Consider the following 25,089-nt stretch of genomic DNA (forward strand, 5'->3'; position numbering starts at 1 on the left):
TGGACGCCGGCCTGATGGGGTTAAATCAGTCATTCCTAACATTGCTTTATAGAAAGTATAACTTTATTACACCCACAAACACACTCCTCATTTTTACACCAACATACTTACCGCACCAGGGTCCAGCGCTAGTCTTCCTTCTCCAGAGCCAGAGGCTGCTAGCGTCTATGGCTTATGCGTCTCTTATCTCAGCCGGAGAAAGCCGGCTCACCCCGCTGTCAGTGCGGGGGTGAGCTGGCTCTGGAGAAGGAAGACCAGCACTGGACCCTGGTGCGGTAAGTATGTTGGTGTAAAAGTGAGGAGTGTGTTTGTGGGTGTAATAAAGTTATACTTTTATGTGTGGCTCTTATTTTAACATTCTTTTTACAGGTGGACCACAAGTCCCAGCGGGCCCATTAATGCATTGCATGCTGGGACTTGTGGTTCTCAGAGTCCCAGCATGCGGGGGAGGTCGGCTGGCACTTGTAGTTCACCTGCATAAAGCAATGTTAGGAACAACTGATTTAACCCTATCAGGCCGGTGTCCACAGCCCACAGACGCCGGTGACAGCCCCGGGCTTCAGCCCTGGACGGGGGGACCCCTTTATCGGGGGGGGTCCCCACTCCTCCAGGTACCTCGTCCAAGGCTGACCAGCCACGGTGCTCATGTTTCGGCCGGGGGACCTTATGTAAAAAGTGTCCCCCGGCTGTGGCACGACACCGCGGGCTGTATTGCCCGATGCTGGTTTCAAAATATGGGGGACCCCCAGAATAAGGGGATTATTGTAAGAACTTACCATTCGAACCCCTTTCTCTGAGTCCAGTCCGGTGACACAGATAGCCTTGGGATGTAAGAGGGTCCGCAGGAGCCAAGGCACCTATACCTAAAGCTTTTCCTTTGACTGCAGGCTCCTCCCCTTCTGCATCCCCAGCATGCTACAGTTCAATCTTAAAAAGCACATTAGGATACACAACTCAGTACAATGCCCAACTTCTTATATGCACAATCAATTTACCATAACATGACACACATGCACGGCATGACTTACTGAGCGTAGGGGAGGGATCCCTGTTATCACCGGACTGGACTCAGAGAAAGGGGTTTGAACGGTAAGTTCTTACAAAAATCCCCTTTTCTCTTTCGTCCAGTCCGGTGACACAGCTAACCTTGGGACGTTCATGAGCCGGTACTATGGGAGGGTACGCTCAGACTGCCAGTTCTCATCACTGCCCGTCCGAATGAAGCGTCCTCCAACGCGAACTCATGGAACCTGTAAAATTTGGTAAAGGTGTGAACAGAGGACCAAGTGGCAGCCCTGCACAACTGCTCCGCTGTAGCCCCATGACGCACAGCCCAAGAGGAAGCTACTGACCTGGTGGTATGTGCATTAATCCTAGAAGGAACAGGTCTACCCACCTTGGTATAAGCAAAGGCAACCACTGACCTAAGCCACCTGGCAATGGTCTGCTTAGAAGCAGGCCAACCTCTCTTATGCACATCATAAAGAACCAACAAAAGATCTGTTTAGCGGAAATCCTTTACCGTGTCCACGTAAATTTGCAAGGAGCGAACTACGTCCAACTTTCTTAATTTGTCCCTATGTTTGGACCCTTCAAGAGGGGAAAATACCAGGAGCACAATCTCCTGGTTCAAATCAAAGGAGCAAACCACTTTTGGCAAAAACTTAGGTACTGTTCGAAGCACAGCCCTATCCTGAAGAAAAATTTAATGCGGAGATTTACAGGACAACGCGCCTTGGTGAAGCAATGGCTAACAAAAAGGAGGACTCTGAAGTACAGACAGAACTAAAGATAAGTCCCATGGTGCCACCGGTTGCCTATACGGTGGTTTTAGCCTGGTAACACCCTGTAAAAAGGCCTGAACCTCAGGCAGAAAAGCTATCCTATTCTGGAAAAAGATAGATAAAGCAGAAAGCTGTACTTTCAAAGACTGTAAACTCAAGTCCTGATGAGAAACCATCCTGTAAGAACTTCAATAATCTGGATACCTTGAATCTGTGATAATTTGCAGCTGAGACTGTCTTACAAGCCCTAAGCATAGTCTGAATCACCGCATCAGAGACCTTTCTTTTTCAATAAGGTGGTCTCATAAGCCAAGCCGTCAAACTGAGCCGAGCAAGGTCCTGGTGAAGAAAAGGCCCTTGTCTTAGCAGGTCCTGACGAAGAGGAAGAGGCCAAGACTCCACTGATAATCTCAGAATGTCCGAGTACCATGACCCCTTGGTCCAGTTCGGTGCTATCAGAATGGTTTGCACTTGCTGAGACCTCACTCGCTTCAACACCCTCGGTATCTTTGGGAACGGAGGGAAGATATAAACCAGGTGAAACTGCCACTGAACAGTCATGGCATCCACCGCCCAGGCGGTTGGGTCCCTGGTCCTGGAACAGCACATCGGAACCTGACAGTTGTTCCTGGACGCCATTAAGTCCGCCTCTGGGAGCCCCCAGAGATTCACAAGTAAATACCCTTGGCGCTGTGGCAAGACCAAAGCGAAGAGACTCCATTCGGAAATGATCCACCCAGGGATTTCAAATTTAGAATGGGTCTGACTGACCCGTCTGGTTTTGGCACCAAAAAGAGTATCGACTAAAAACCCTTCTTGTGTTCCTCCTGAGGGACCGGGACCACAACGCCCTTCTCCATGAGAGACGAGGCCACTTCCAAAAGAACCGTGCGTACCCTGGCCTCTCGAGGTTAAGGGGTTGGCAGAAATCGCTTTGGAGGATTCTCCCTGAGATTTATCGGATAACATGTAGAGACTATGGACAGAACCCACTGGTCGGCTGATGGAAGGTTCCATCTGTCCCAATACTGCAGGAAGCGACCCCCCACTCTGAGCCCAGAACGTGGAGCTTGTACCTTGTCATGCGGAGGACTTATCCTCTCCTTTTGACACTTGCTTCTGAGGGCCCAAACCTGGATTTGGCAGCCTCTACTGGAAGCTCCGCCATGAAAGGAAGAGCGAAAAGTAGGTTTAAATGCCCCAAACTTAGAACCTGAGGCCTTAGTGGTGGTAGGCAAGAAGGTACTTTTACCCGTGGTGGCCGGTTTAATAATGGCTTCTAGTTCAGAGGCAAAAAGCTATTCCCCTTTATACTCCAAAGTTTCCAGGGCTTTCTTAGATTCACGGTCAGCATCCCAGGCCTTCAGCCAAAGGGCTCGCCTCGCTGACACAGAAGTGTCGGAAACCTTGGACGCCATCTTGGCGCCTTCCTCCCCATCCTCAGTGATGTATTCTGCAGCACACCTGAGCTTTTCTGCTACAAAGAATGCCTCAGAATCAGGTCGCAGCTGATCAGCCAAAGCCTCCGCCCACTTAATCATAGCCTTCGCTACCCATGTTGAGTCAATAATAGGCCGGAGTGTAAATCCCACTCCCTCAAAAACAGCTTTTAGGCATCCTTCCACTTTCTTATCCACCGGATCCTTGAAGGTTGCACTACCCTGAACTGGTAAAGCTGTAGACTTTGATAGTCTAACCACCGGCGCATCCACCAACGGGACTTTCTCCCACATTTTGACATGTTCTTTTGGCATGGAATACATGTTAGCATATCTCTTGGACACCTTTTTGTCAGGTACCTTCCAAGCCTCCTCTAAAAATGAGACCATACCTGGGTCTGAGGGGAAATTAACAGCTTTTCTGCGCACTCTCTTAAATATACACTGAGCCTGAACTCTATCTTCTTCTGACAAGTCTAAAGCCTTTATAACATTACAAACCCTGCAATATACCTTTAATAAAGAGATAAAGGCTACTAGCGTCTTTTATATAAAAAAAGATCCATACAACTTTTTCAAAAATAATTAATCTCTTCCTAATCCTAGGTACAGGGACTGAGAAATATATTATTTTTATCCCAAGGCATATATTAACTGAAAATTATATATATTTTTTTACATTTGCATATTGATTGCATGATTTTACAAATGGTTATGTAATTATATTATACTATTTTGTGAAGTTGTAGGTGGCCGCCTATAAAATTGTATTTTTTTTTATGATTTTTTATAAGAAAAAATATATATATATATATATATATAAAATATATATATATATATATATATATATATATATATATATATATATATATATATATATATATATATATATATATATATATATATATATATATATATATATATATATATATATATATATATATATAAAAATACTAAAACTAACAAAAATGTGTGTGTGTGAAGTGACTTCATCCATGGTGCAAATTAGATACCCAAGAACAGCGCAGAAACTCAATTTTTGTCTTTTTGGTTTTCTATTGGATCTGTTTGGGGCCTGTACCTTATTGGGTCGGGCAATAGACAGATTGAGGGTACCTGCACTGGTACACGTGGGAGAACTACAGCTAGAATACAGATTTATCCTATTTTGAAAACTATTTTCATAATATATATATATATATATATATATATATATATATATATATATATATATATATATATATATATATATATATATATATATATATATATATATATATATATATATATATATATAGTCGGGCAAAAAAGTATTTAGTCAGCCACCAATTGTGCAAGTTCTCCCACTTAAAAAGATGAGAGAGGCCTGTAATTTTCATCATAGGTATACCTCAACTATGAGAGACAAAATGAGGAAAAAAAATCCAGAAAATGACATTGTCTGATTTTTAAAGAATTTATTTGCAAATTATGGTGGAAAATAAGTATTTGGTCAATAACAAAAGTTCATCTCAGTACTTTGTTATATACCCTTTGTTGGCAATGACAGAGGTCAAACGTTTTCTGTAAGTCTTCACAAGGTTTTCACAAACTGTTGCTGGTATTTTGGCCCATTCCTCCATGCAGATCTCCTCTAGAGCAGTGATGTTTTGGGGCTGTCGCTGGGCAACACGGACTTTCAACTCCCTCCAAAGATTTTCTATGGGGTTGAGATCTGGAGACTGGCTCGGCCACTCCAGGACCTTGAAATGCTTCTTACGAAGCCACTCCTTTGTTACCCGGGCAGTGTGTTTGGGATCGTTGTCATGCTGAAAGACCCAGCCACGTTTCATCTTCAATGCCCTTGCTGATGGAAGGAGGTTTTCACTCAAAATCTGACGATACATGGCCCCATTCATTCTTTCCTTTACACGGAGCAGTCGTCCTGTTCCCTTTGCAGAAAAACAGCCCCAAAGCATGATGTTTCCACCCCCATGCTTTACAGTAGGTATGGTGTTCTTTGGATGCAACTCAGCATTCTTTCTCCTCCAAACACGACGAGTAGAGTTGTTACCAAAAAGTTCTATTTTGGTTTCATCTGACCATATGACATTCTCCCAATCCTCTTCTGGATCATCCAAATGCTCTTCAGACGGGCCTGCACATGTACTGCCTTTAGCAGGGGGACACGTCTGGCACTGCAGGATTTGAGTCCCTGGCGGCGTAGTGTGTTACTGATGGTAGCCTTTGTTACTTTGGTCCCAGCTCTCAGCAGGTCATTCACTAGGTCCCCCCGTGTGGTTCTGGGATTTTTGATCACCGTTCTTGTGATCATTTTGACCCCACGGGGTGAGATCTTGCGGGGAGCCCCAGATCGAGGGAGACTATCAGTGGTCTTGTATGCCTTCCATTTCCTAATAATTGCTCCCACAGTTGATTTCTTCACACCAAGCTGCTTACCTATTGCAGATTCAGTCTTCCCAGCCTGGTGCAGGTCTACAATTTTGTTTCTGGTGTCCTTTGACAGCTCTTTGCTCTTGGCCATAGTGGAGTTTGGAGTGTGACTGTTTGAAGTGTTGGACAGGTGTCTTTTATATAGATAAAGAGTTCAAACAGGTGTCATTAATACAGGTAACGAGTGGAGGACAGAGGAGCCTCTTACAGAAGAAGTTACAGGTCTGTGAGAGCAAGAAATCTTGCTTGTTTGTTTTTGACCAAATACTTATTTTCCACCATAATTTGCAAATAAATTCTTTAAAAATCAGACAATGTCATTTTCTGGATTTTTTTTCCTCATTTTGTCTCTCATAGTTGAGGTATACCTATGATGAAAATTACAGGCCTCTCTCATCTTTTTAAGTGGGAGAACTTGCACAATTGGTGGCTGACTAAATACTTTTTTGCCCGACTGTATATGTATATATATATATATATATATATATATATATATATATATATATATATATATATATATATATATATATATATATATATATATATATATATATATATATATATATATATATATTTCTTTTTTTATTCATTAACTAGCGCCCAATCCACCACTAGTAATCTAGCGGTTTTTGTTGTGTTTTTAAAGCCTTTATAACAGCCAGGATAAGATCCTCAATACCAGGGACAGATGCATCAGCCTCTTCCCTTTGATCACCAGCCAAATCATCTGCACACACACCATCATCATCTGAATCAGCTAACAGAGGGGGTGTAACAGAAGGCCGTCTAGAGGAAGGACTATCATGGGTTTTAGCAAACTTTTCCATAAGTGCATTCATTTTATGCACCCCCTGCGAAGTGTCCTAAATTACCTTCAACAACATGGGATCCCCTTGCGCAGGAGCAATGGACCCCATAGAATATTGGGAGGAAGAACTGGGGCCAGGAGACCTGGTTAAATTGTCTCTTTGCCTATTCAGTGCCTCAACCAAGGCATTCATAGACCTCCCCAAGGCCGCAGCCCACGCTGGTTCCAGCTGCTCAGACCCCATGGCCTGTGTTTTGTCAGGCCCAGTCTTACAAGCACGGCAAGGTTCCCCTTGGTCCATCTGTTCACATGAATAATTAACCCCGCAAATACTGCAGTTTAAAGACATGTCCTGCACCCCCCCACCCCCCCCCCCCCCCCCTCTCACAGCAGCAGCATCACCTGTGTCAGTCATGCTTAACTCACGGTGGCAAAGTACCAGGCAGTATAACCAGTAGTACTTATCTGTCTGCTTGCTGTCTCTGCGACTTCTCAGCCTCAGCGGGAGCAGCGCTTCCAGAAGACCTGAATTCTGTGTGCAGCAATAGGATATAGCCAGCTTTCAGCTCACACTATGGAGAGAAAATGGAGCCCGCACATAGGTGGGAAGGAACCAAGTTCCTGCTTCAGCGGGGTGGGAAGCCTATATTGGCGCCCTTTTCCCCCTTTAGCCGCTCCCACAATGTAGTCTCCTCACCTCTGCTGAGATTACTTGGAGTCGTCCGGCACCGCCAGACACCTGTGACAGCCTTCACTTCCCTGGAGGGATTTCAGACCGTAATCCCTTCCAAGATGGCAGCCGCCATCGCGGGAGGTCCTTCCCCCACGATCCCCTTCTGTAAGGAGCCGGTTCCGGAGCACTCCCAGGGCCCAGGCAAACCCCAGCAATGCTGGGGTCAAGCGCTGTGCAGCGGGTGCAGACAGACACCCCTGCCTGCACACAGAGCGCTGACAGGACGCGCTTCTGTCAGCCTCTGCTGCGCTCTCAGTGTGCCGCGCTTCTGTCAGAAGCCGCATGCTGGACAAAAACCTGCACTAACACTACAGTTAATAAAATAAAAAAGACTAACTAACTAGTGGAAAAAAAAACAGAATAAAAAAGACGGCTGCAGCAGCAGCCTGTCAGCCAAGCACCCACTCCTGTGGGCACCTAAAACGAACTGGAGCATGTTGGGGATGCAGAAGGGGAGGAGCCTGCAGCCAGAATCAAAGCTTCAGCTATAGATGCCTTGGCTCATGCGGACCCTCATACATCCCAAGGTTAGCTGTGTCACCGGACTGGACGAAAGAGAAATTTGCCCCCAATATTTTTGGAACCAGGACCGGTCCAAGTGTCCAGGGCTGGTTTCAGAAATAAGGGGGACCCCTACGCTTTTTGTCCCCCGTATTTTTGGAACCAGGTCCGGCTCAATGAGCCCAGGGCTGGTTATGCTCAGGAGGGGGGACCCCACACCATTTAAAAAAAAAAAAAAAAAAAAAAACTTTTACACATCAATGATCTGTTTAGGGTTCTGGCCAATTCGCCTGTCAGAACCTGGTCTGCATGTGTGGCGATTTTTAGACACATTTTCCCGAATTCGCATCTTATTAAATATGCAAATTATATACTTTTCAATGGGGAAACATCTGGATGCGAGTTCCGGCACGACTAAAAATCGCACTTTCAGAAAGAAAAAAAAAACATGCAGTTTTTGCATCTCATTAAATATGCGAAGTCTGTAAAAAGTGCGATTTCTGACATTTTTTGCCAAAAATAAAAAAAAAACGCACAAATCACATTTTCGCATTTCATTAAATGTCACCCATAATGTTCACATATTATATGGCACTATGTTAGGGGTATCTGTATTTATTTATTTATTAACAGTTTCTTATATAGCGCATACATATTACGCAGCGCTTTACAGAGAATATTTGAACATTCACATCAGTCCCTGCCCCAGTGGAGTTTATAATCTGTATTCCCTACCACATGTACAAGCACACAAAGACATTCTAGGGTTATTTTTTTTTTTTTGTTGGAAGCCAATTAACCTATTTGTATATTTTTGGATTGTGGGAGGAAACCGGAGTACCCGGAGTAAACCCACGCAAGCACGGGGAGAATATACAAACTCCGCACAGTTAGAGCCATGGTGGGGATCGAACCCATGACCTCAGCGCTGTGAGGCAGTAATGCTAACCATTACACCATCCGTGCTGTATTCCCAAATGTACTAAAAAGATATCCAAAATAAGTAAAAGGCATGTCTGAAATTATGTAATTATGTAAATTGTAAAACGAATTACCTCTACATTGAAAAATGTAACAAAAATGGATATTGATGTTAAAAATAAGAACACTGATCACAAAAATTACTTCACTAACTTCACAAAATTAATGTGCTCCTAGAAAAGCAAATAAAAGGTACTTATGTAGTATCTGGGCTGCCGATTTTCTGATTGTATGCCTTACCTTAAGGCATACAATCAGATGCGATTTGACGCGATTTTCGTCAAAATCGCATCGAATCGCATCTGATATCGATGCGATTCGATTTTGTATAGGATTCAATGTTAACAAGGTCCTGTTCATTTCTCCACTATCCAAGTGGGCATAGAGTTGATTTTATAAAGCGTGGTGAGCGCAGCGAGCCACCGCGCCCGAAGCGTGGCGAGCGAACGCAGATTTCTTAAAAAGTATTCTGTGTCCGCTCGCCTCGCTACGCTCGCCACAGGTTTATATCCAACTCCATGCCCACTTGGATAGTGGGGAAAGGAAAAGGAACCATTTTTCCCATTGAATTCTGTTAAAATGGACTCAGACCATTTTAACATTGAATCCTATGGAAAAATCGGGACCATCGCATACGATTTGGACGCATGCGATGCTACCGATCCGACCAGATTTCTAAATCGGACTCCCAGATACTACATAAGTACCCCCCCCTCCCCCAAAAAAAAAAGAATACAGTAATACAATTAACCACTCGCCTTGTGTGGTCCCATCAGATTTGACCACACCAGGCTGGGCTTTCCCGAACACATCAGATGCAACCAGTCAGAAAGCTCAGTGTGTGGCTGAATCTCTATCACAGACCTCATGGTCCCTCTGTGCCTCCCTTGTTGAAAATAGGTCAACCTCACAGCACCCTCAACGATGAATGTTCATAACAATGTTTAGTACAAAAAAATGTATTTAGATTTTATTTTTATAAAATCGTACTGGATAGGTTTTAAATATATGTTTTTAATCTAATTAAGTAAAAAGAAAACACTCAAAAATGTAGGTGCAGTTTTTGGATAAAAAATATATTAGCCAGTTAATTGGGTAATGATTAATACATACTTAAACTAAGTGACCTGAAAATGACACTAGCTTCAACTTCACACCAAGTAAAAATATTTGACTCAAATATTAGATACAGAGGACACCTCATACTGGGGGGGAAGGGGGGGGGAGAGAATATCCCAAATGCCGCTTAGCCTGATAAAAACAACCGGATATCATGATTAACGAACCCATCGGATAAAAAGCAGTCTTGAGGCCCTCAAAACCTTGTGCGAATTGGGTCAATTTCATCCGATTAGCAACGGATTGGGCTAAATTACATGTATTTCACATCCAAAGTGACCCGATGCACGTTCCCATGCACATCCTGTCGGTGTCCTAACATGCTGCACATAAGTTAAATCATGTGTGCAGCCATCAGGGGTACATTGTGGGTGCTTTTTAGCAACCGACTTCCCCGGAAATACCCTTAACAGCTACCCAGTTGTTATTTTACATGCATTTATTGCATGTAAAAAATGGCACATCAAGTGCCAAATCAGATGTCCGGGTACCTGCTGGGAAGTTAAAAAGAAATTGTGCCCCACTTGCTCTTCAGACAAGTTGGACACTTGGGGGCATTTACATGACAAGGAGAACACTGGAAATAAGAATAAAGAATCAATCAGAACTTTGCTGCTAACAAGACTTTCAATTTCCCCAATTCCACCCCCTTTCGATTTGGCCTTTGCAGATCAATTGTGAAATAGAATGGAAAGCACTTTTGCATTCAATATCGATTTCGATGTGCATTCAAGGCACAGTGTACACATTCAATTCAAGATTTCCTTTGCCTGCACAGTCTATTTTTGTTTTCGATATAGAGAAAACGGGAGTATGCATCGAATCAGATGCGGATCGAAAGTGTCTTAAAAACCATTTGATTTTAATTAGATTTTGCTTCCATAAGCAAAATCTAATAAAAAACCTGTCAAAATGGAAGCTTGTGTACACCCCTTAAAGATGGCCACATACAGTTATGGCTGTAGGTAGACAATTTTCCTTCAGCTGAACCTAGGCACCCAGCTCTCAAGGCAGCCGCAATGCAAGCTTAACCACATCTCTTCCAAACCTTCTGTTTTATGCTCACTTCTATCCCTTTTCTTGTAAGACTGTGCAAGACATATAAACTTATTATTCCAACTGACCTGGCTGGTACATGCACTCCACAGGTACACACAGGTCCCTAATCCGACACTCAGTACATTGAGAGAAGACCAGTCCACTAAATTTAGGTAAAAATCATCTTGCAGCTCTGGAGCATCAAGTACTTTGAATGGGATTTTGGAAATCTTACGAGTGGGCTTTCGTGGAGACCGCAATAGCTTTTGACTGTGTGGAAACAGAGAAAGAAATGTTAAAGCATGCCATATTTGTTGAAATACCTATATGAATAAGAAAAGATCCTCACCTTTTGTTACTGACAGGTGATAAAGAATATGGAGACACTTCATTTCCATCATCAGGGCTTGATCGCTTGGAACTTAAGGAATACTATTTAAAAAAATAAAAAATAGATGGTAACACCATATTGAAGTAAGTTTCACAGATATTACCAATTATAACAATTTTAGGAACAGTTATAAATTGATATGTAATGTCCATTAAAGATGCTCTTGTATTCACAATTTAAAAGTGTGTTACCGTGAAGAGAGATTTTTTTTCTGGTGTAGATGGTTGAAGGCGTCGGTCCTCGGTTTGTGGGTCCTGAACCTTTTCAATTCCAGCCCCTAATAATTCATTCTTGAGCAAAGCGGAATATGCCAAGCCATCTAAAAAAAATATTTGAAATAAGATGGGTTTCCAACACCTACTGCATGTGGATAAATAGACACCAAAACAGAAAAAAGGGTACTCTTTACCTAGAAGGGCGCCCATCGCGGGCATCGCATGCACTAAAAAATCGCATGCGATGCGACCGAAGCGATGCCCGCGATTTGCCATAAGGAACAATGTTAAAATGTCCCAATTGACCCAATTTTCCTGTTCAAAGTCTCAATTGACATAGGTGCCACGGGAGCGCACACCTCAAAGCACAGAATGTACAGCCCGGCATCGCAGCGTGTATGGGCTGCTTTAAGACTCATATGAAGTAAGACTATGAATATCAGCCAGCCACACCACAAACCCAAATCCATTTCAAGTTGTTTTGTATTAAATAAACACAATACAGTTGTATATACAGCGGTTTCTAAACAAAAATCACTAAGGTATCAAAATTAAAGGTGCGCATAGACGGTCAGTTCCCGGACCGTCCGTTCTGTACTATGTGATGCGCACTCCCGCGCATCTCATCGTACGGTACAAAAAGTATGTGCTGCACATACTTTTTGTACTAGCTGTTCATCGCATCTCATGCACACAGCATGCACAAGGCATGCGATGCGTACTATTTAAGTCCTGAACGGATCTGTTAAATGGACCGTGTATGGGCACCTTAAGTGGGATGGATTGTAGGAATAAAAATATCTTATTTGTAAGGATATTTTTCAAATAGCTGTCAGAATACAGACAGCAGCATCACAACAAAACAATAGAATTGATAACATCCCTCTACTTAACCACTTCAGTGGTACTCATGTGTAATTTCCGGGCTGAGCAGTAATGTTCAAGTCGGCAAACCCGGAAGTTCTCCAATGCTATACTCTGCACCAGACATATCCAAACTACGGCCCTCCAGCTGTTGTTAAACTACAAGTCCCATCATGCCTTGCCACAGTTTTCTTATTAGGGAAAGCTAAAACTATGGCAAGGCATGCTGTGAGGTCTAGTTTCACAACAGCTAGAGGGACAAACTTTGGACATGACTGCTTTGCACTAATCTCCTGATTGAGTTTGTTGTCAGGAGACCTCATGAATGAGCTTATTGTGCCATCTTGTGGCTTTCAACAGTATTACACAGTATGCACCATTATTATAGCTGAAAGTATCAGTATGAAGTAGCTAAATGTAATCATGTACCACCGCCAGAAGGTCGGTGCAATACAAAGTATCCAGTGTAATATATTAATTTATTAATTAACAGTTTATTATATAGCGCATACATATTCCGCAGCGCTTCACAGAGTAGTTGAACATTCACATCAGTCCCTGCCCCAGTGGAGCTTACACTCTATATTGCCTACCACATGTACGCACACACAGATATTCTAGGGGTAATTTGGAACCAATTAGCCTACCAGTATGTTTTTGGATTGTGGGAGGAAACCGGAGTACCCGGAGTAAACTCACGCAAACACGGGGAGAATATACAAACTCAATACAGATAGGGCCATGGTGGGAATCGAACCCATGACCTCAGTGCTGTGAGGCAGTAATGCTAACCATTACACTCATTGTAAGATGAGTTTTCAGGATCAACTCGTCATTTAAAAAAAACGCCCTGGGAAGGGTGACATGGTAATAAAAACCCGCCACTGAAGGGGTTAATCCTTAATTAATTGAGGAAGTCGTCGTTAAGCGCCTATGCAAAAATCAAGATAGAAATTTCCAGGGCCAGATAGCTTACACCAGGGGTGGGGAACCTTTTTTCTACCAAGGGCCATTTGGATATTCAGAAAATCCTTCGGGGGCCACACAGGCAGCGGCATATACATTTTGGCATTATACACACAGGCAGCGGCATATACATGTGGCCATTATACACACAGGCAAAGGCATAACATATGGGCATTATTATTCACACGGCCACCGGTATATACATGCAGCAGTATATACATGCGGACATACACATAACTGTTCTGCCCACCACTGCAGAGACACCACAGAGCTGGCTAATTAATGCACAGCAGTGTGAGGGTGATCTTGATGAGAGATAGGGGTTATTTATTTATTCATAAAAGGTGACAGTGTGGAGGAAGGGGGGGGTGTCACATTCAAACAGGTTTACGTGGTTAGGATTATGCAGCACTGGGGAAGAGAGGTTGGCATGAGTGAGGCTGCAGGTCACTGGGCTGTCAGGTGAGAGGAGCGGCGCAAGAGGCAGCAAGGGACCATGATGAGCCGGGAGCAGCAGGGAAAGGAGCCCCCATGGCCTAGAATGCAGCTTCCCCCGTCCCTCTGAGGTGGCCCTTAATGCCGTCCCCCATTTACCTTTATTTCTTAAATAAGGTTTCAGCCCGGCTGTTGGAGATGGAAGAGTTGATGCGTTGGTCCGCCTGCACGGCGAGATAAGGGGGGACAGAGTGATGGCGGCTGCTGCTCTCGCAATGCTCCCGACTATGCAGTGCACGAGAGCTTCTAAGTCCCTACCGCCTGCAGTGACTGGCGGTCGCGTCACCTCCAAAGATCTCCCCCTTATCTCGCCGGACAGGCGGGCGGCCGGTGCATCACCTCCAACTTGTATTGCAGGAGGGTAAGTGGGACATTTTCTCCACCCAATACACTTGCCTGTATGCTAAAATGGACTTCATCAGTAACTGTAGTTAAGGCCCATACATACAGTGTGTATGGCCTGGCGGTGAGCGCTGCTGCACGCTCCTGCAACATCGCCGGGAAAGCCGTTCATCTGCTGGTTATACCAGCAGATGAGCGGCTTTCAGGAAGGCTTTGCATAGCGCTACTCTATGCAACACCGTCCCCCCCACCCTCCATCGGCGCCGGGTAGGGGAAAAGCCGCTCAGTGTGTATGCACTGAGCTGCTTTCCCCGCAGCGATGATTGTCATCATCGCTTCCCATACACACTGGGCATAGTCGTGTATGGACCTTTAGAGTATCTTGTCTTCAAGAAAAAAAGCCCCTATGCTGAAGGCTGTTGAAGTAGAAGTTACATGAAGGTCATTTTGCTGGGAAAGTGTTTGGTTGTGTTTTGAAAATTGAGAAAGAACCAGAATTTAATTTCCTTGGGTCAGTGCGTTCTCTAGTCATTCTGCAGCAATGCCAAAAACTTTTTTTGATCAGAAGATCATCTAAGTAATGGAGAACCATCCCACCTTTAGTACTCAGAAGGAGCCACCAAAAGTGTAATGGTGTTTGCAAATACTCTTGGCATTACGGCCAAGACCAAAACTGAAAATGACAGGAATGATCAGCAATTCTGATGGGGTCTCAAATTGAATGTTTAGCTACTCAAGCCTGCATACCTCTATGCAAACCTCCATGGTAAGCAAAAAACTGAATACTGAAAGACTGACTATACCCTATCCAGTTGGAAAAGAAGAAAAGTTGGAAAAGAAAGGAGAGAAACTTAGGACTCTACGGTCTATGGCAGGGGTGGCCAAACCTGTCCTCAAGATCTACCAACAGTTCATGTTTTCCAGGCAACCTGTGGATCTATAGTAGGAATGAATACAGCAGGTTTGAAAATGTGACAGTTAGTAATGACTACAGCTGTGCAGCAGCTAGGTAACCTGGAAAACGTGGACCGTTGGTAGATCTCGAGGACCGGTTTGGCCAACCCTGTTCTATGGCATTGTCAGGAAGAAAGGAATTATTTACACCTGGCTTGAAATTATTTTACTCCCCAAATTAAACACCCCCAATACACTACACCGAAGCATTGCATGCAGCCTCGCACATGACACCTCAGCAATTGCCCTTCGAGGAGCCTCCATATACGGTCCTTTTGCATATGATGTATCGTATGGGATGCAATTCATGACTGCGGGATAAGACAAATCCTTGTGACAGCAATGTTGATCTCCAGATCCTATTCACACGTGAACATGCATCGGAATCAGAGTTAAGCCACATAAGATATGGCACTTTACACATATTTTCAATATACTTTATACCCATGACATCCAGTACCCCTAATTTGGATGCTAGAGAAAAAAAAGATACACGTTCTTAGAAAAACATGTATATATTCCATTTTCCTCATGTATTGCTCAGTATTTGGATCCTTTCTTTAAAAACAGAAAAAAAATGTATATACTGATTGATCAATTTAGAAAATAAATGCATGCCCTACGCACACACGGGTTGAAGCTAACATATATAAATTGCATTTTCTGCGCTTTATTACAAAAATAATAGGGATAACCTCACCTTTGCCACTATCAGAAGTGGCATCTTTGGCTTTCCTGTTCTGACTTGGGGATTTCTCATTTTCCTATGATAAAAATAAAAAGTATTTAATGTACCATAAAAAAAAAAAAATGTATACAAAGTAGGTACTGGTCTGTGAAATACTTTACTGTACATAATTTGAGCAAGACAGACAAATATTATCCCTTGCAGACATAGAAAGGTTATTTAGCTCTAAACATTGCCCAACAACCTTTTTCTAATCTGAAACACTTTGTTGAAACTGGGCAGAATTGGCGTGCAAGTACCATTTATTTGCCATGACAGTTGAAAAAATAATGAGCAGGTCGAAAAAACATATTGGTCACATACTGTAGGAATCAATTTTTTTTGTTGAATTCCACCGTGTTTTGTTGAAGACCATATTTTTAATATTAGTCTTCAAATTTCTAGAATATATATATATATATATATATATATATATATATATATATATATATATATATATATATATATATATATATATATATATATATATACACACACACACACAGGTTGAGTATCCCGTATCCGAATATCCGTTATCCGAATTATTCCGAAAACCATACATTCCAGAAAGTGAAAAAAATATATATTTTTTTTGCTAAAACTCACTGGGGACATTTGTAACAGCACTACTGAGGGAATGATATGTAACTGCCATTATATATGTACAAAAAATGATTGCTTGGCATTCAAATTCAATATCTGAGATAGTACACAAATTTTGTTTCATGTTTTGAAACCTTGTTTTTTGAATAAATAAAATATATTGGTGTGCATTTCATGTGTTTGCTGTGTATATAAATGCAAGATACTTCAAAATACATCATTGAAATATTAAAATATTCCAAAATACGGAATAATCCGTTATCCAAAATTCTCCTGGTCCCGAGCATTTTGGATACGGGATACTCAACATGTATGTATGTATGTATGTATGTATGTATGTATGTATGTATGTATGTATGTATGTATGTATGTATGTATGTATGTATGTATATATATATATATATATATATATATATATATATATATATATATATATATATATATATATATACACATACACATATATATACATACACATACACATACACACATACATACACACATACATATATACACACACACACACACACACACACAAGAACGAGTTAGGTCCGGCACATCCACACATCCAGCAAATTCACCGCGGGTGCTCGCACAGCACAAAAGGCATATGTAGAAGAAAGGCATATGTAGAAGAAAGGAGATGCAGCACTCCAGCGTAAGTATATATATATATATATATATATATATATATATATATTTTTATATATATATATATATATATATATATATATATATATATATATATATATATATATATATATATATATATATATATATATATATATATATATATATATATATATATATATATAGAGGAGGAGGAAGGAGGCGGCACTCGACAGGCTTGTATAAATGGAGTCCTTTAATCCTACAGTATCGGGGTTACCCCCCGTCGTCAGGGATGGACAGCATACACACAAAAAACATATATCCAGAAAGGCTTTATATACCCACCAAATCCCACACCCTATCCCGCCCACCAATCCCATTAAAAACAAATCAGGCTCACCTGCTGGACATGGGAGCGTCCTACACAGTCAGGCAGGACCGGAAATGTCCACCCGACAGTAGGCGTCCCTCCGGTCCAGCTGACCACTCAGAAAGTCAGTTCCGCCTCAACGCGCGTCTGAGTGAACGCTCCGCTGTAAACAGAAGTGGACGGACGGAAAACTAGGTTGCTACACCCTATTTCCGCCAACCACAATCCGCTCAGCATGTAGCGCCACACACAAGATGGCGCGCGGGAGCTGGGAATGACGTATGAGCTGGTCTGGGCCTGATTTGTTGCCTAGGCAACATGTAAATACATATAAATACGAAGAAAACATTCATGTAAAAAAAAGGGGATGTAACTAGCGATTGCTGTCTACAGCGATAGAATAACTAGTAGCTGTAATAATCACCTGATATTCAAACTGGGTACAATGAATGCAGGTCGCACAACATAGTGTGCACTGAACAAATAGAATCGCAAAAAACCCCAACAATTGTAAGTGACAAACATATCACAAAAACTCAAATAACCCAAAACGGGTAGGGAAATGAAAAATAAAAAATAAAAAGAAAAAGAAAGGGAACTGTTTATTCCGGGTGATCAGGTGCTCTTTTTTTCTTTTTATCTTTTCTTCAAAAGACAACCAAGGAATAAAGGGCAGGTCATGACAAATTCATCACATATTAAAATAAACAATTAAAGAAAAGAAAAGAAATGAAAAGAAATGAAATAAGGCCCTAAAGAAAATACCGATAGAAGAAACAGGTGTGCATTCACAAAAAGCACTGCAGCCCCAGGGTCTCATTTAAGCCACCAGGGGCCAAAGTGCCAAGTGTGAAAATCCACCTACTTTCACGCTGCAGCAACTGTTTATTTCTATTGCCCCCCCTAAGGTTTTTAGGGATATGGTCAATAATTATTGAACGTACCTCATTGACCGTGTGATGAAAGGCTAAACAATGTCGGGCAAGGGGTTGGTCACTATGTCCCGTATGACCAGCCTGATAAATGGCTGTCCTATGTAGGGCCATGCGCTCTTTGAATTGGCGCTGGGTCTTCCCCACATAGGACAGCCCACAAGGGCATGTAAGCAAATAAATAACATAAGTTGTGCTGCATGTGAGAGGATGGTTAATGGTGAATGTTTTTTTAGTGTGCGGATGCACAAATTTGTCACCAATGTCCATAGTTCTACATGTGGTGCATCCCAGGCATCTAAAGCACCCATTTTTCCTAGTTAAAAAATTTGAGGGGACTTTTTTATCCCACCCAGTAATGTCCAATTTAACCAAACAGTCCTTTAAGTTGGACTGTCTTGAATAACTGGGCATGAGATGTGATTTGTATAGGAGGGGGAGATCAGGATCAGAAGCCACCATCGGCCACCACTGTTTGGCTCTCATGGTGGTATGTTTGCTATCACAGGAGAAGCGATTGACCCATGGGATCCTGTTACCTAACTGAGTGTTAGTAGTGGATGGTTTGGGCCGTAGGGTAATGTCCCTGGGTGTCTCCAACACCCGTTGTCTAATGGGCACTAATGCTGGTCTTGGATAACCACGTTGGACAAATTTATCCACCATGGTGTCCAAAGCCCTGGGTACCTGGGACTCGTCCGACGTGATCCGGCGCACCTGCAGAAGTTGCGAGTACGGCAGACCACGCCGCAAAGGTAATGGATGAGAACTATTGTGTCTTAAAATGGTGTTCCTATCGGTGCTCTTAGTATAAAGGGCTGTGATCAAATGCCCATCTCTAAGGCTAATATCGACGTCCAAAAATTGGACATTAGTAGTATCAATATGAGAAGTAAATTGGATGACGCTGCCACTATTGTTATGGTTTTTTAGAAGATGTTCCAGGTCAGAAGGATGTTTAGACCAGAAGATCAAAAGATCGTCAATATAACGATAGTACAATACCACTCCTTCTCTGTGACGGTTACCCTCAAAAAATAGGTCAAGCTCAATCCCATGCATATAAGTATTGGCGTAGGCCGGGGCCACCGCCGACCCCATGGCCACGCCCAGCTGCTGGATGTAAAATTTCCCATTATATAAAAAATAGTTCCTGGTCAATACCAGGGACAATAAGGCAATAAACAGCTCTATGGGAGGACCGTTATAGAGAGGGTTATTAGTTAACAGCCGTCTGACCGCCTCCACACCTGCACCATGTGGGATGCAGGTGTAGAGGCTAGTCACATCAGCCGTACACAGACAAGTGATGAGGGAAAGATCTTGTATACAATGCAGGTCCCTCAAAAACACCAGCAAAGAGGAAGTGTCCTTTAAGTAACCAGGTAGACCCTGGACACAAGGGTTCAACCAGCAGTCCAGGAACACAGAAATAGGGTGAAATAGGGATCCCCTGGCCGACACAATAGGCCGACCAGGCGGATCCCTAAGTCCCTTGTGGATCTTAGGTATACAGTAAAACAGGGGAGTCACTGGAAAATCCACTGTTAAAGCCTGTTTCAGTTCCGGAAGAATATCACCTTCCCGTACTGCTTTATTGAGAAGGGAATCTAGTTCAACTTTAAACCCCCAAGTGGGGTCTTTGTCCAAAAGCCCATAAGTGTTGGTGTCACTTAATAGGCGGTCACACTCTCTGCGGTAGTCCCCCACATCGAGTACCACCACTCCACCGCCTTTATCTGCCCCACGTATAATTATGTCCTTTCGGGCTGACAGAGCATCCAAGGCCACCTTCTCTGCTTTGGTGAGGTTATAATGTATTGCGACCCCTGGTGTCTGTAGATGTTCTACTTGCTGTTCCATAAGGCGGGTGAAAGTTTTAATGGTTGGGCTGTTTGAGATTGGATCAAATTTCGACCTGGGAGCTAATTTCTTAAGTTTAGGAGGAATAGTAGAGATGGGTGAGGCTGTGTCCTTGCTAGGGGGCTGTTTTCCAAAGTGGTCCTTCAGGCGTAATGACCTATTCAGCCTGAAGGTGTCCACCTTCCACTGGAATGGGTCCCCTCGACGGGTAGGAACCAACCCTTTGGTTGAGCGCCCATCTTTAGCCTCAAAGTTACATCTGTAAACGGCGTAACCATTGTTCGAAACAAAAAAAAAAAAAAATCAAATATGTAAAAAATTTTTACTTGTGCGCACCAAAGTGTATCTTTCCTGTTCATGTCACAGGATAAAGAGTGGGAGGGGAGTGCGGGAAAGATACTGCATATTTGCTATGGAAGTCGAGTTACACACACGCCATTTTAGGATAGTATGGCCGCCATTTTGGTTCGCAGAGTTGCGCAAATAAAGTTTCCATACCCGAGTATGTGTGACAAAGTGGACCAAAAGAGTAGCCATACTATCACACATAAATTCATAAATACACACTGACACTAAGTAAAATATAGTTAAAGGTTTAGAACGCCACACATAGCTTAGTTAGCCCTGCATACATCTGTCTGTATCGTGTTTAGTATCGTTCCGTTCTATTCATTGTGCGAAGTATTCCGGTCATTGCGAATATTCCGCAATATACACGGCTCAACAGTTATGGACATAATCCATATTCCAGGGACAGTTTCTGCTGAAAGTAATGTAACAAAGAAATCCAGATGAAACCAGTTCTTATCACTGCTGACGCCGAAACCACCGAACAAAGGACTCAGTTCACTCCCCTGGACCTAGCCAAACCAGGTGTATCAGCTTAACCCCCAATCACAGCTGACCTGACATTCGACCCCTGACCAATGAGAACGGCCTTTGACCTCCCCTTTCTGACCCTATAAGATAGGCAACCCAGAGCAGCCAAAGTCTCTTCGGCACATCCACTTTTCCCTGACCTGACCACCGGACTATAGTTCATCCCTGAACGATAGTGAGCTCTGACCGGACTACACTTCGCATATTTGATGAGAACGGTATCGGTTGCATTAACGGTATTTATCCTTATTGTATTGATTGGCTGATTGTGTCTTGTATCTGTTTTTCTTTCCCCTTAGCAGAGTCTGTTTAGCATTCATTGTTAGTATATTGTATTACTTGTTATACCTGTTTATTCTTATTTCTGTAACCCCCTTTTGTCCATTAGGGACTCAAATACAACCTTTTTACGGAGTTCTTATCTCCTTAATTCTATACAGTGGTCGTGTCTGTTTATTCGCATAATAGCGATTAGGTATATTACGGACACTGTCCATTAAGGTATATTCGCAGATTAGAGACAAAGTACTGCGAAGGAATCTCTGATTAAGGTATTGGTTCTTGGTATACATAATACAATAAAAGGTACGCTACGCTGCGCTGCGCTACGCTTTGTACGCACGTAGTTAGGTATAAAGGGTACGTTGGTTGCGGACTTATTACGTAACCAGCGCTTTTCACTTATTGTCTCTCTGGTCATATTTAATCGCCATTAACAATTGGGGGCACGTCCGTCCGCTCCACATTCCAGAACTCAGTACCAGGCGTGCGACCCGACCTATACCAGCAAAAGGGTGGAAGTATTTATTTGTTTCCATTGCTGGATAGGCCGAGTCCGCGGCGGTGCGGAGTTCGGGAAGTGCTAGCGCTGAACCCGGTGTACAATAAGTGAAAGCCACGTGTTTTAAAGCATATCATACCTAAGTGTTTAGTAAACTGTACTTCTGCCTGCCACAAGTAGTTTAACGGGGTATAGTGTCTTGGGTTGCTTGTTTATTATAGTATATGTACCACGTGCGATAAGGTTCGCACACGTGGAGTCTGTGTTTATTATAGTACATAGAGGATCCCCTCTGTGCAAAACTATAACTTTTTGTTAGTTACTGCAAAACCAGGGACTCAGCCACGTGGCGACAAGCCCTGGGCCTTTTTGCAGTAACGTAAAGCGTCTATTGTGTATTACGCAAGGTGCGCGCGCACGGGCCCATATCGGGAAATTTTCGCATCTTTGTACGTGATTTACGGATTAAGTGCGGGATTTATTTCGCATCTTGATACGTAACTTTCGGACGGAGTTAAGGGATTTATTCCACATTTAGGCGCAATTACTGCGTATAGCGAAACCCGAGCACAGCCTTGCAAATACACTATAGAACACGTGGGTGGCCGATTCATCGGCGGCCTGTGAACAGTGCATGTACACACGTGGCTGTTCATTGGTACTGCACATGCAGCACACATAGGAACTCAAAGGTGAACAGTATTTAACCACTAGCTTTATTTAAACAGTATAGCAATATAATGCGAATGAGGCGGTGATTAATAAAAGAAAATAAGTTTTTTTCTTTTTGTTCATTTTTTTAAAAACAAGCAACTCAAGCATTATTTTAATAGATTCCTATAGAGTGTTATAAGGGATTTATACCTGCATAAGTATCCAGTGAAAAGCTACCAACTTGGGAAGATTTTCTGTACAGAAATATTTCAAATATATGCATAAGACCAAGGTGTAACCAGCGCCCAGTGTGAAAAATAACTGAGGCGAACGGGTGTGTGACGACACGACTCAAGCGCAGTGTAAGATAAGTAATAACCCACCGATATCTATTAAGCTGTGAACGTTTATTCCTGTAACTATGGGTAATAACGGGTCACGCTGTGATAACGTGCATGTTAGGGAGGAAGCAAGCCGGCCAAAAGGATCGGCTGCTTTTATTATGTGCAGGAAGCACGGTGAACTCGCAGTTGTTTACCAAAATAAATGGAGAAAAATGACACAAGGCAGCAAGTTAGAATTTCCCAGTGTTGGTAGCTTCGATCCGGAAATCTTATCGGCAGTAAAAGATGAAATATGCCTACTCTCCAGTCGTAAGGAGAGAGTGAAGCATATAGATATTCTTAAATTGTGGCAGAAGGAAGGACAGGAACAATGGGGAAGCAGAGGTTTGGCAATACCTGACGCAATCAGCCACAATATAAATGCAACCGCTGCCACAATAGAAACAGCTCCCCCACCCCCATATGTGCCGAAGGGGATAATGACTCATAAGAAAAGTATAAGTAATAATGTATCCGTTGCTAACCTGTACCCTGTCTTATCCCCTTACAAGGAAGCCCGAGAGGAAAACGAGCAGCTGTTGGCACTGGCCGTCTCTCATGCAATTAATATGATTGAGGGAAAAGCTCAACCCGCTGTTGAGGCCCCAGCACAGGAGGAGGAGACGGCTGATGCCAACAGCATAGTATTGGACTCAGGTAATGATGCACCACACAGCACAGACACAATTGACTCCCAAGCAGGTCCCAGTAATGCGAATGTGGTACAAACATACCCTGTACGCACACTGGAGGTTCCCTATGGTAAGGCAGACAGAGAGGGTGTGATACCTACCAGAAAGATGACCATGCTAAACCCATGGACACGGTTAGAGCTGCGGTCCATCATTACAGATTTCCCTGATCCTAGGAAAGATCTGGCAGTGTGCCGGAAATTTGTAAGGGATCTGGGAAACTCTGATGAGCCCACCAACAAGGATTGGAGAATCATGTTGAGGGCCTGTCTCCCCACTCACATTGACATCCCGAAATTCATTCAGGATAGTGGATTGAAAGTGGACAAGGAGATAAATGATGAGATCAACCAGGAGAATATACGCCTGATTAACTTACAGTTAGGAGTGTATTTTCCTGCAGCAGTAGAATATAGCAAGATTTTCACCATCAAACAGAAAGATGGCGAAACTGCTGCTGATTATTTTACAAAGGCTTTACTGGAGGTATCAAAGTACACTGGTGTCTCCGAGCCTAAGGACGACCCCCACCTGAGGAAGATGATTGTCTCTGTGCTGGTGGAAGGGCTTAGGGAAAACCTGAGAGCCAGAGTCCAAACTTCTTTTCCAAATTGGCGTGGAATGACAGTGGATGCCCTACGGGAATCTGCTGTGGACCACGACCGCAACATTAAGAAGCACAGGGAACTGCAAACTGACAAACTGATGATGGTTAGCATCCAGGCCCTTTCTAATGCCCCAAACAAAGCTGCATACCAACAACGAAACACCAGGGACACAGGTAGAAAGCCAACTATCTGTTACAACTGCAATAGGGAAGGTCATTACTCAGCTCATTGTAGGGCAGGAAACCCCAGGAGTTACCAAACACATAAGCGAGAATGGGAATCTCACAGAGGTGAGACACGGAGATACCCAGCCCCTAGACAATGGGAGGAGACAGACAGGTCACGCAACATGCCTCCTCCCCATCTGATGGCTGACACTGTGCTAAGGGCAACGCAGGTCAGACAATAGGAAACAGGTCACACCTGTATCCTACAGCCAGTTAGATTAACTCAACACCTTAGAGAGGAACCTCAGGTGAAGGTTGATATAGCTGGAGTAAGGCAAACCTTTTTGGTTGATACAGGGGCGGCCAGATCTGTTCTCAACACTCCTCTTCACTTGGGTTTCACTAACCAATCAGTAGCGGCAATTGGGGTAACAGGAAAAATACAACATTACCCACTGACGAAACCAGCAGAGGTTACAATCGGGCCTTTGCATACCAAACATTCTTTCCTGTTGGCTGCAGCGGCCCCGACTAACCTTCTGGGTAGAGATTTACTATGCAAAATGGGATGTGTCATCTATTGCACCCCCGATGGGGTATTCCTGGACACTCCTAAAAATCTTACACAAGAAGTGCAAGATATGCTGGACAGTCCTCAGAGGCTAATGTTGTGTTCCACTGTTGTAGAATCAAATCCATCTAGGGTAGCTGAAATTACAGCACAAATACCGGGTTCCCTTTGGACTAAAGATGGA

General features: G+C 43.1%; 1 protein-coding gene across 2 annotated transcripts in view; it reads right to left on the minus strand.

Moving 5' to 3' along the window:
* FZR1 (fizzy and cell division cycle 20 related 1) overlaps positions 1–25,089 on the minus strand; it is a 77,515-nt gene that overhangs the window by 22,850 nt on the left and 29,576 nt on the right. For both annotated transcript variants that reach the window (XM_083179248.1, XM_083179249.1), the window contains 4 exons: positions 15,764–15,827; positions 11,419–11,546; positions 11,186–11,268; positions 10,923–11,106 (listed from right to left, as the gene is read on the minus strand). In XM_083179248.1, the coding sequence (XP_083035374.1) occupies positions 10,923–11,106; positions 11,186–11,268; positions 11,419–11,546; positions 15,764–15,827 (459 nt within the window). The remainder of the gene's footprint in view (positions 1–10,922; positions 11,107–11,185; positions 11,269–11,418; positions 11,547–15,763; positions 15,828–25,089) is intronic.

This window comes from Crinia signifera, chromosome 1 (genome assembly GCF_055691185.1).
Source record: "Crinia signifera chromosome 1, ASM5569118v1, whole genome shotgun sequence".
NCBI classification, from domain to species: Eukaryota; Metazoa; Chordata; class Amphibia; order Anura; family Myobatrachidae; genus Crinia; species Crinia signifera.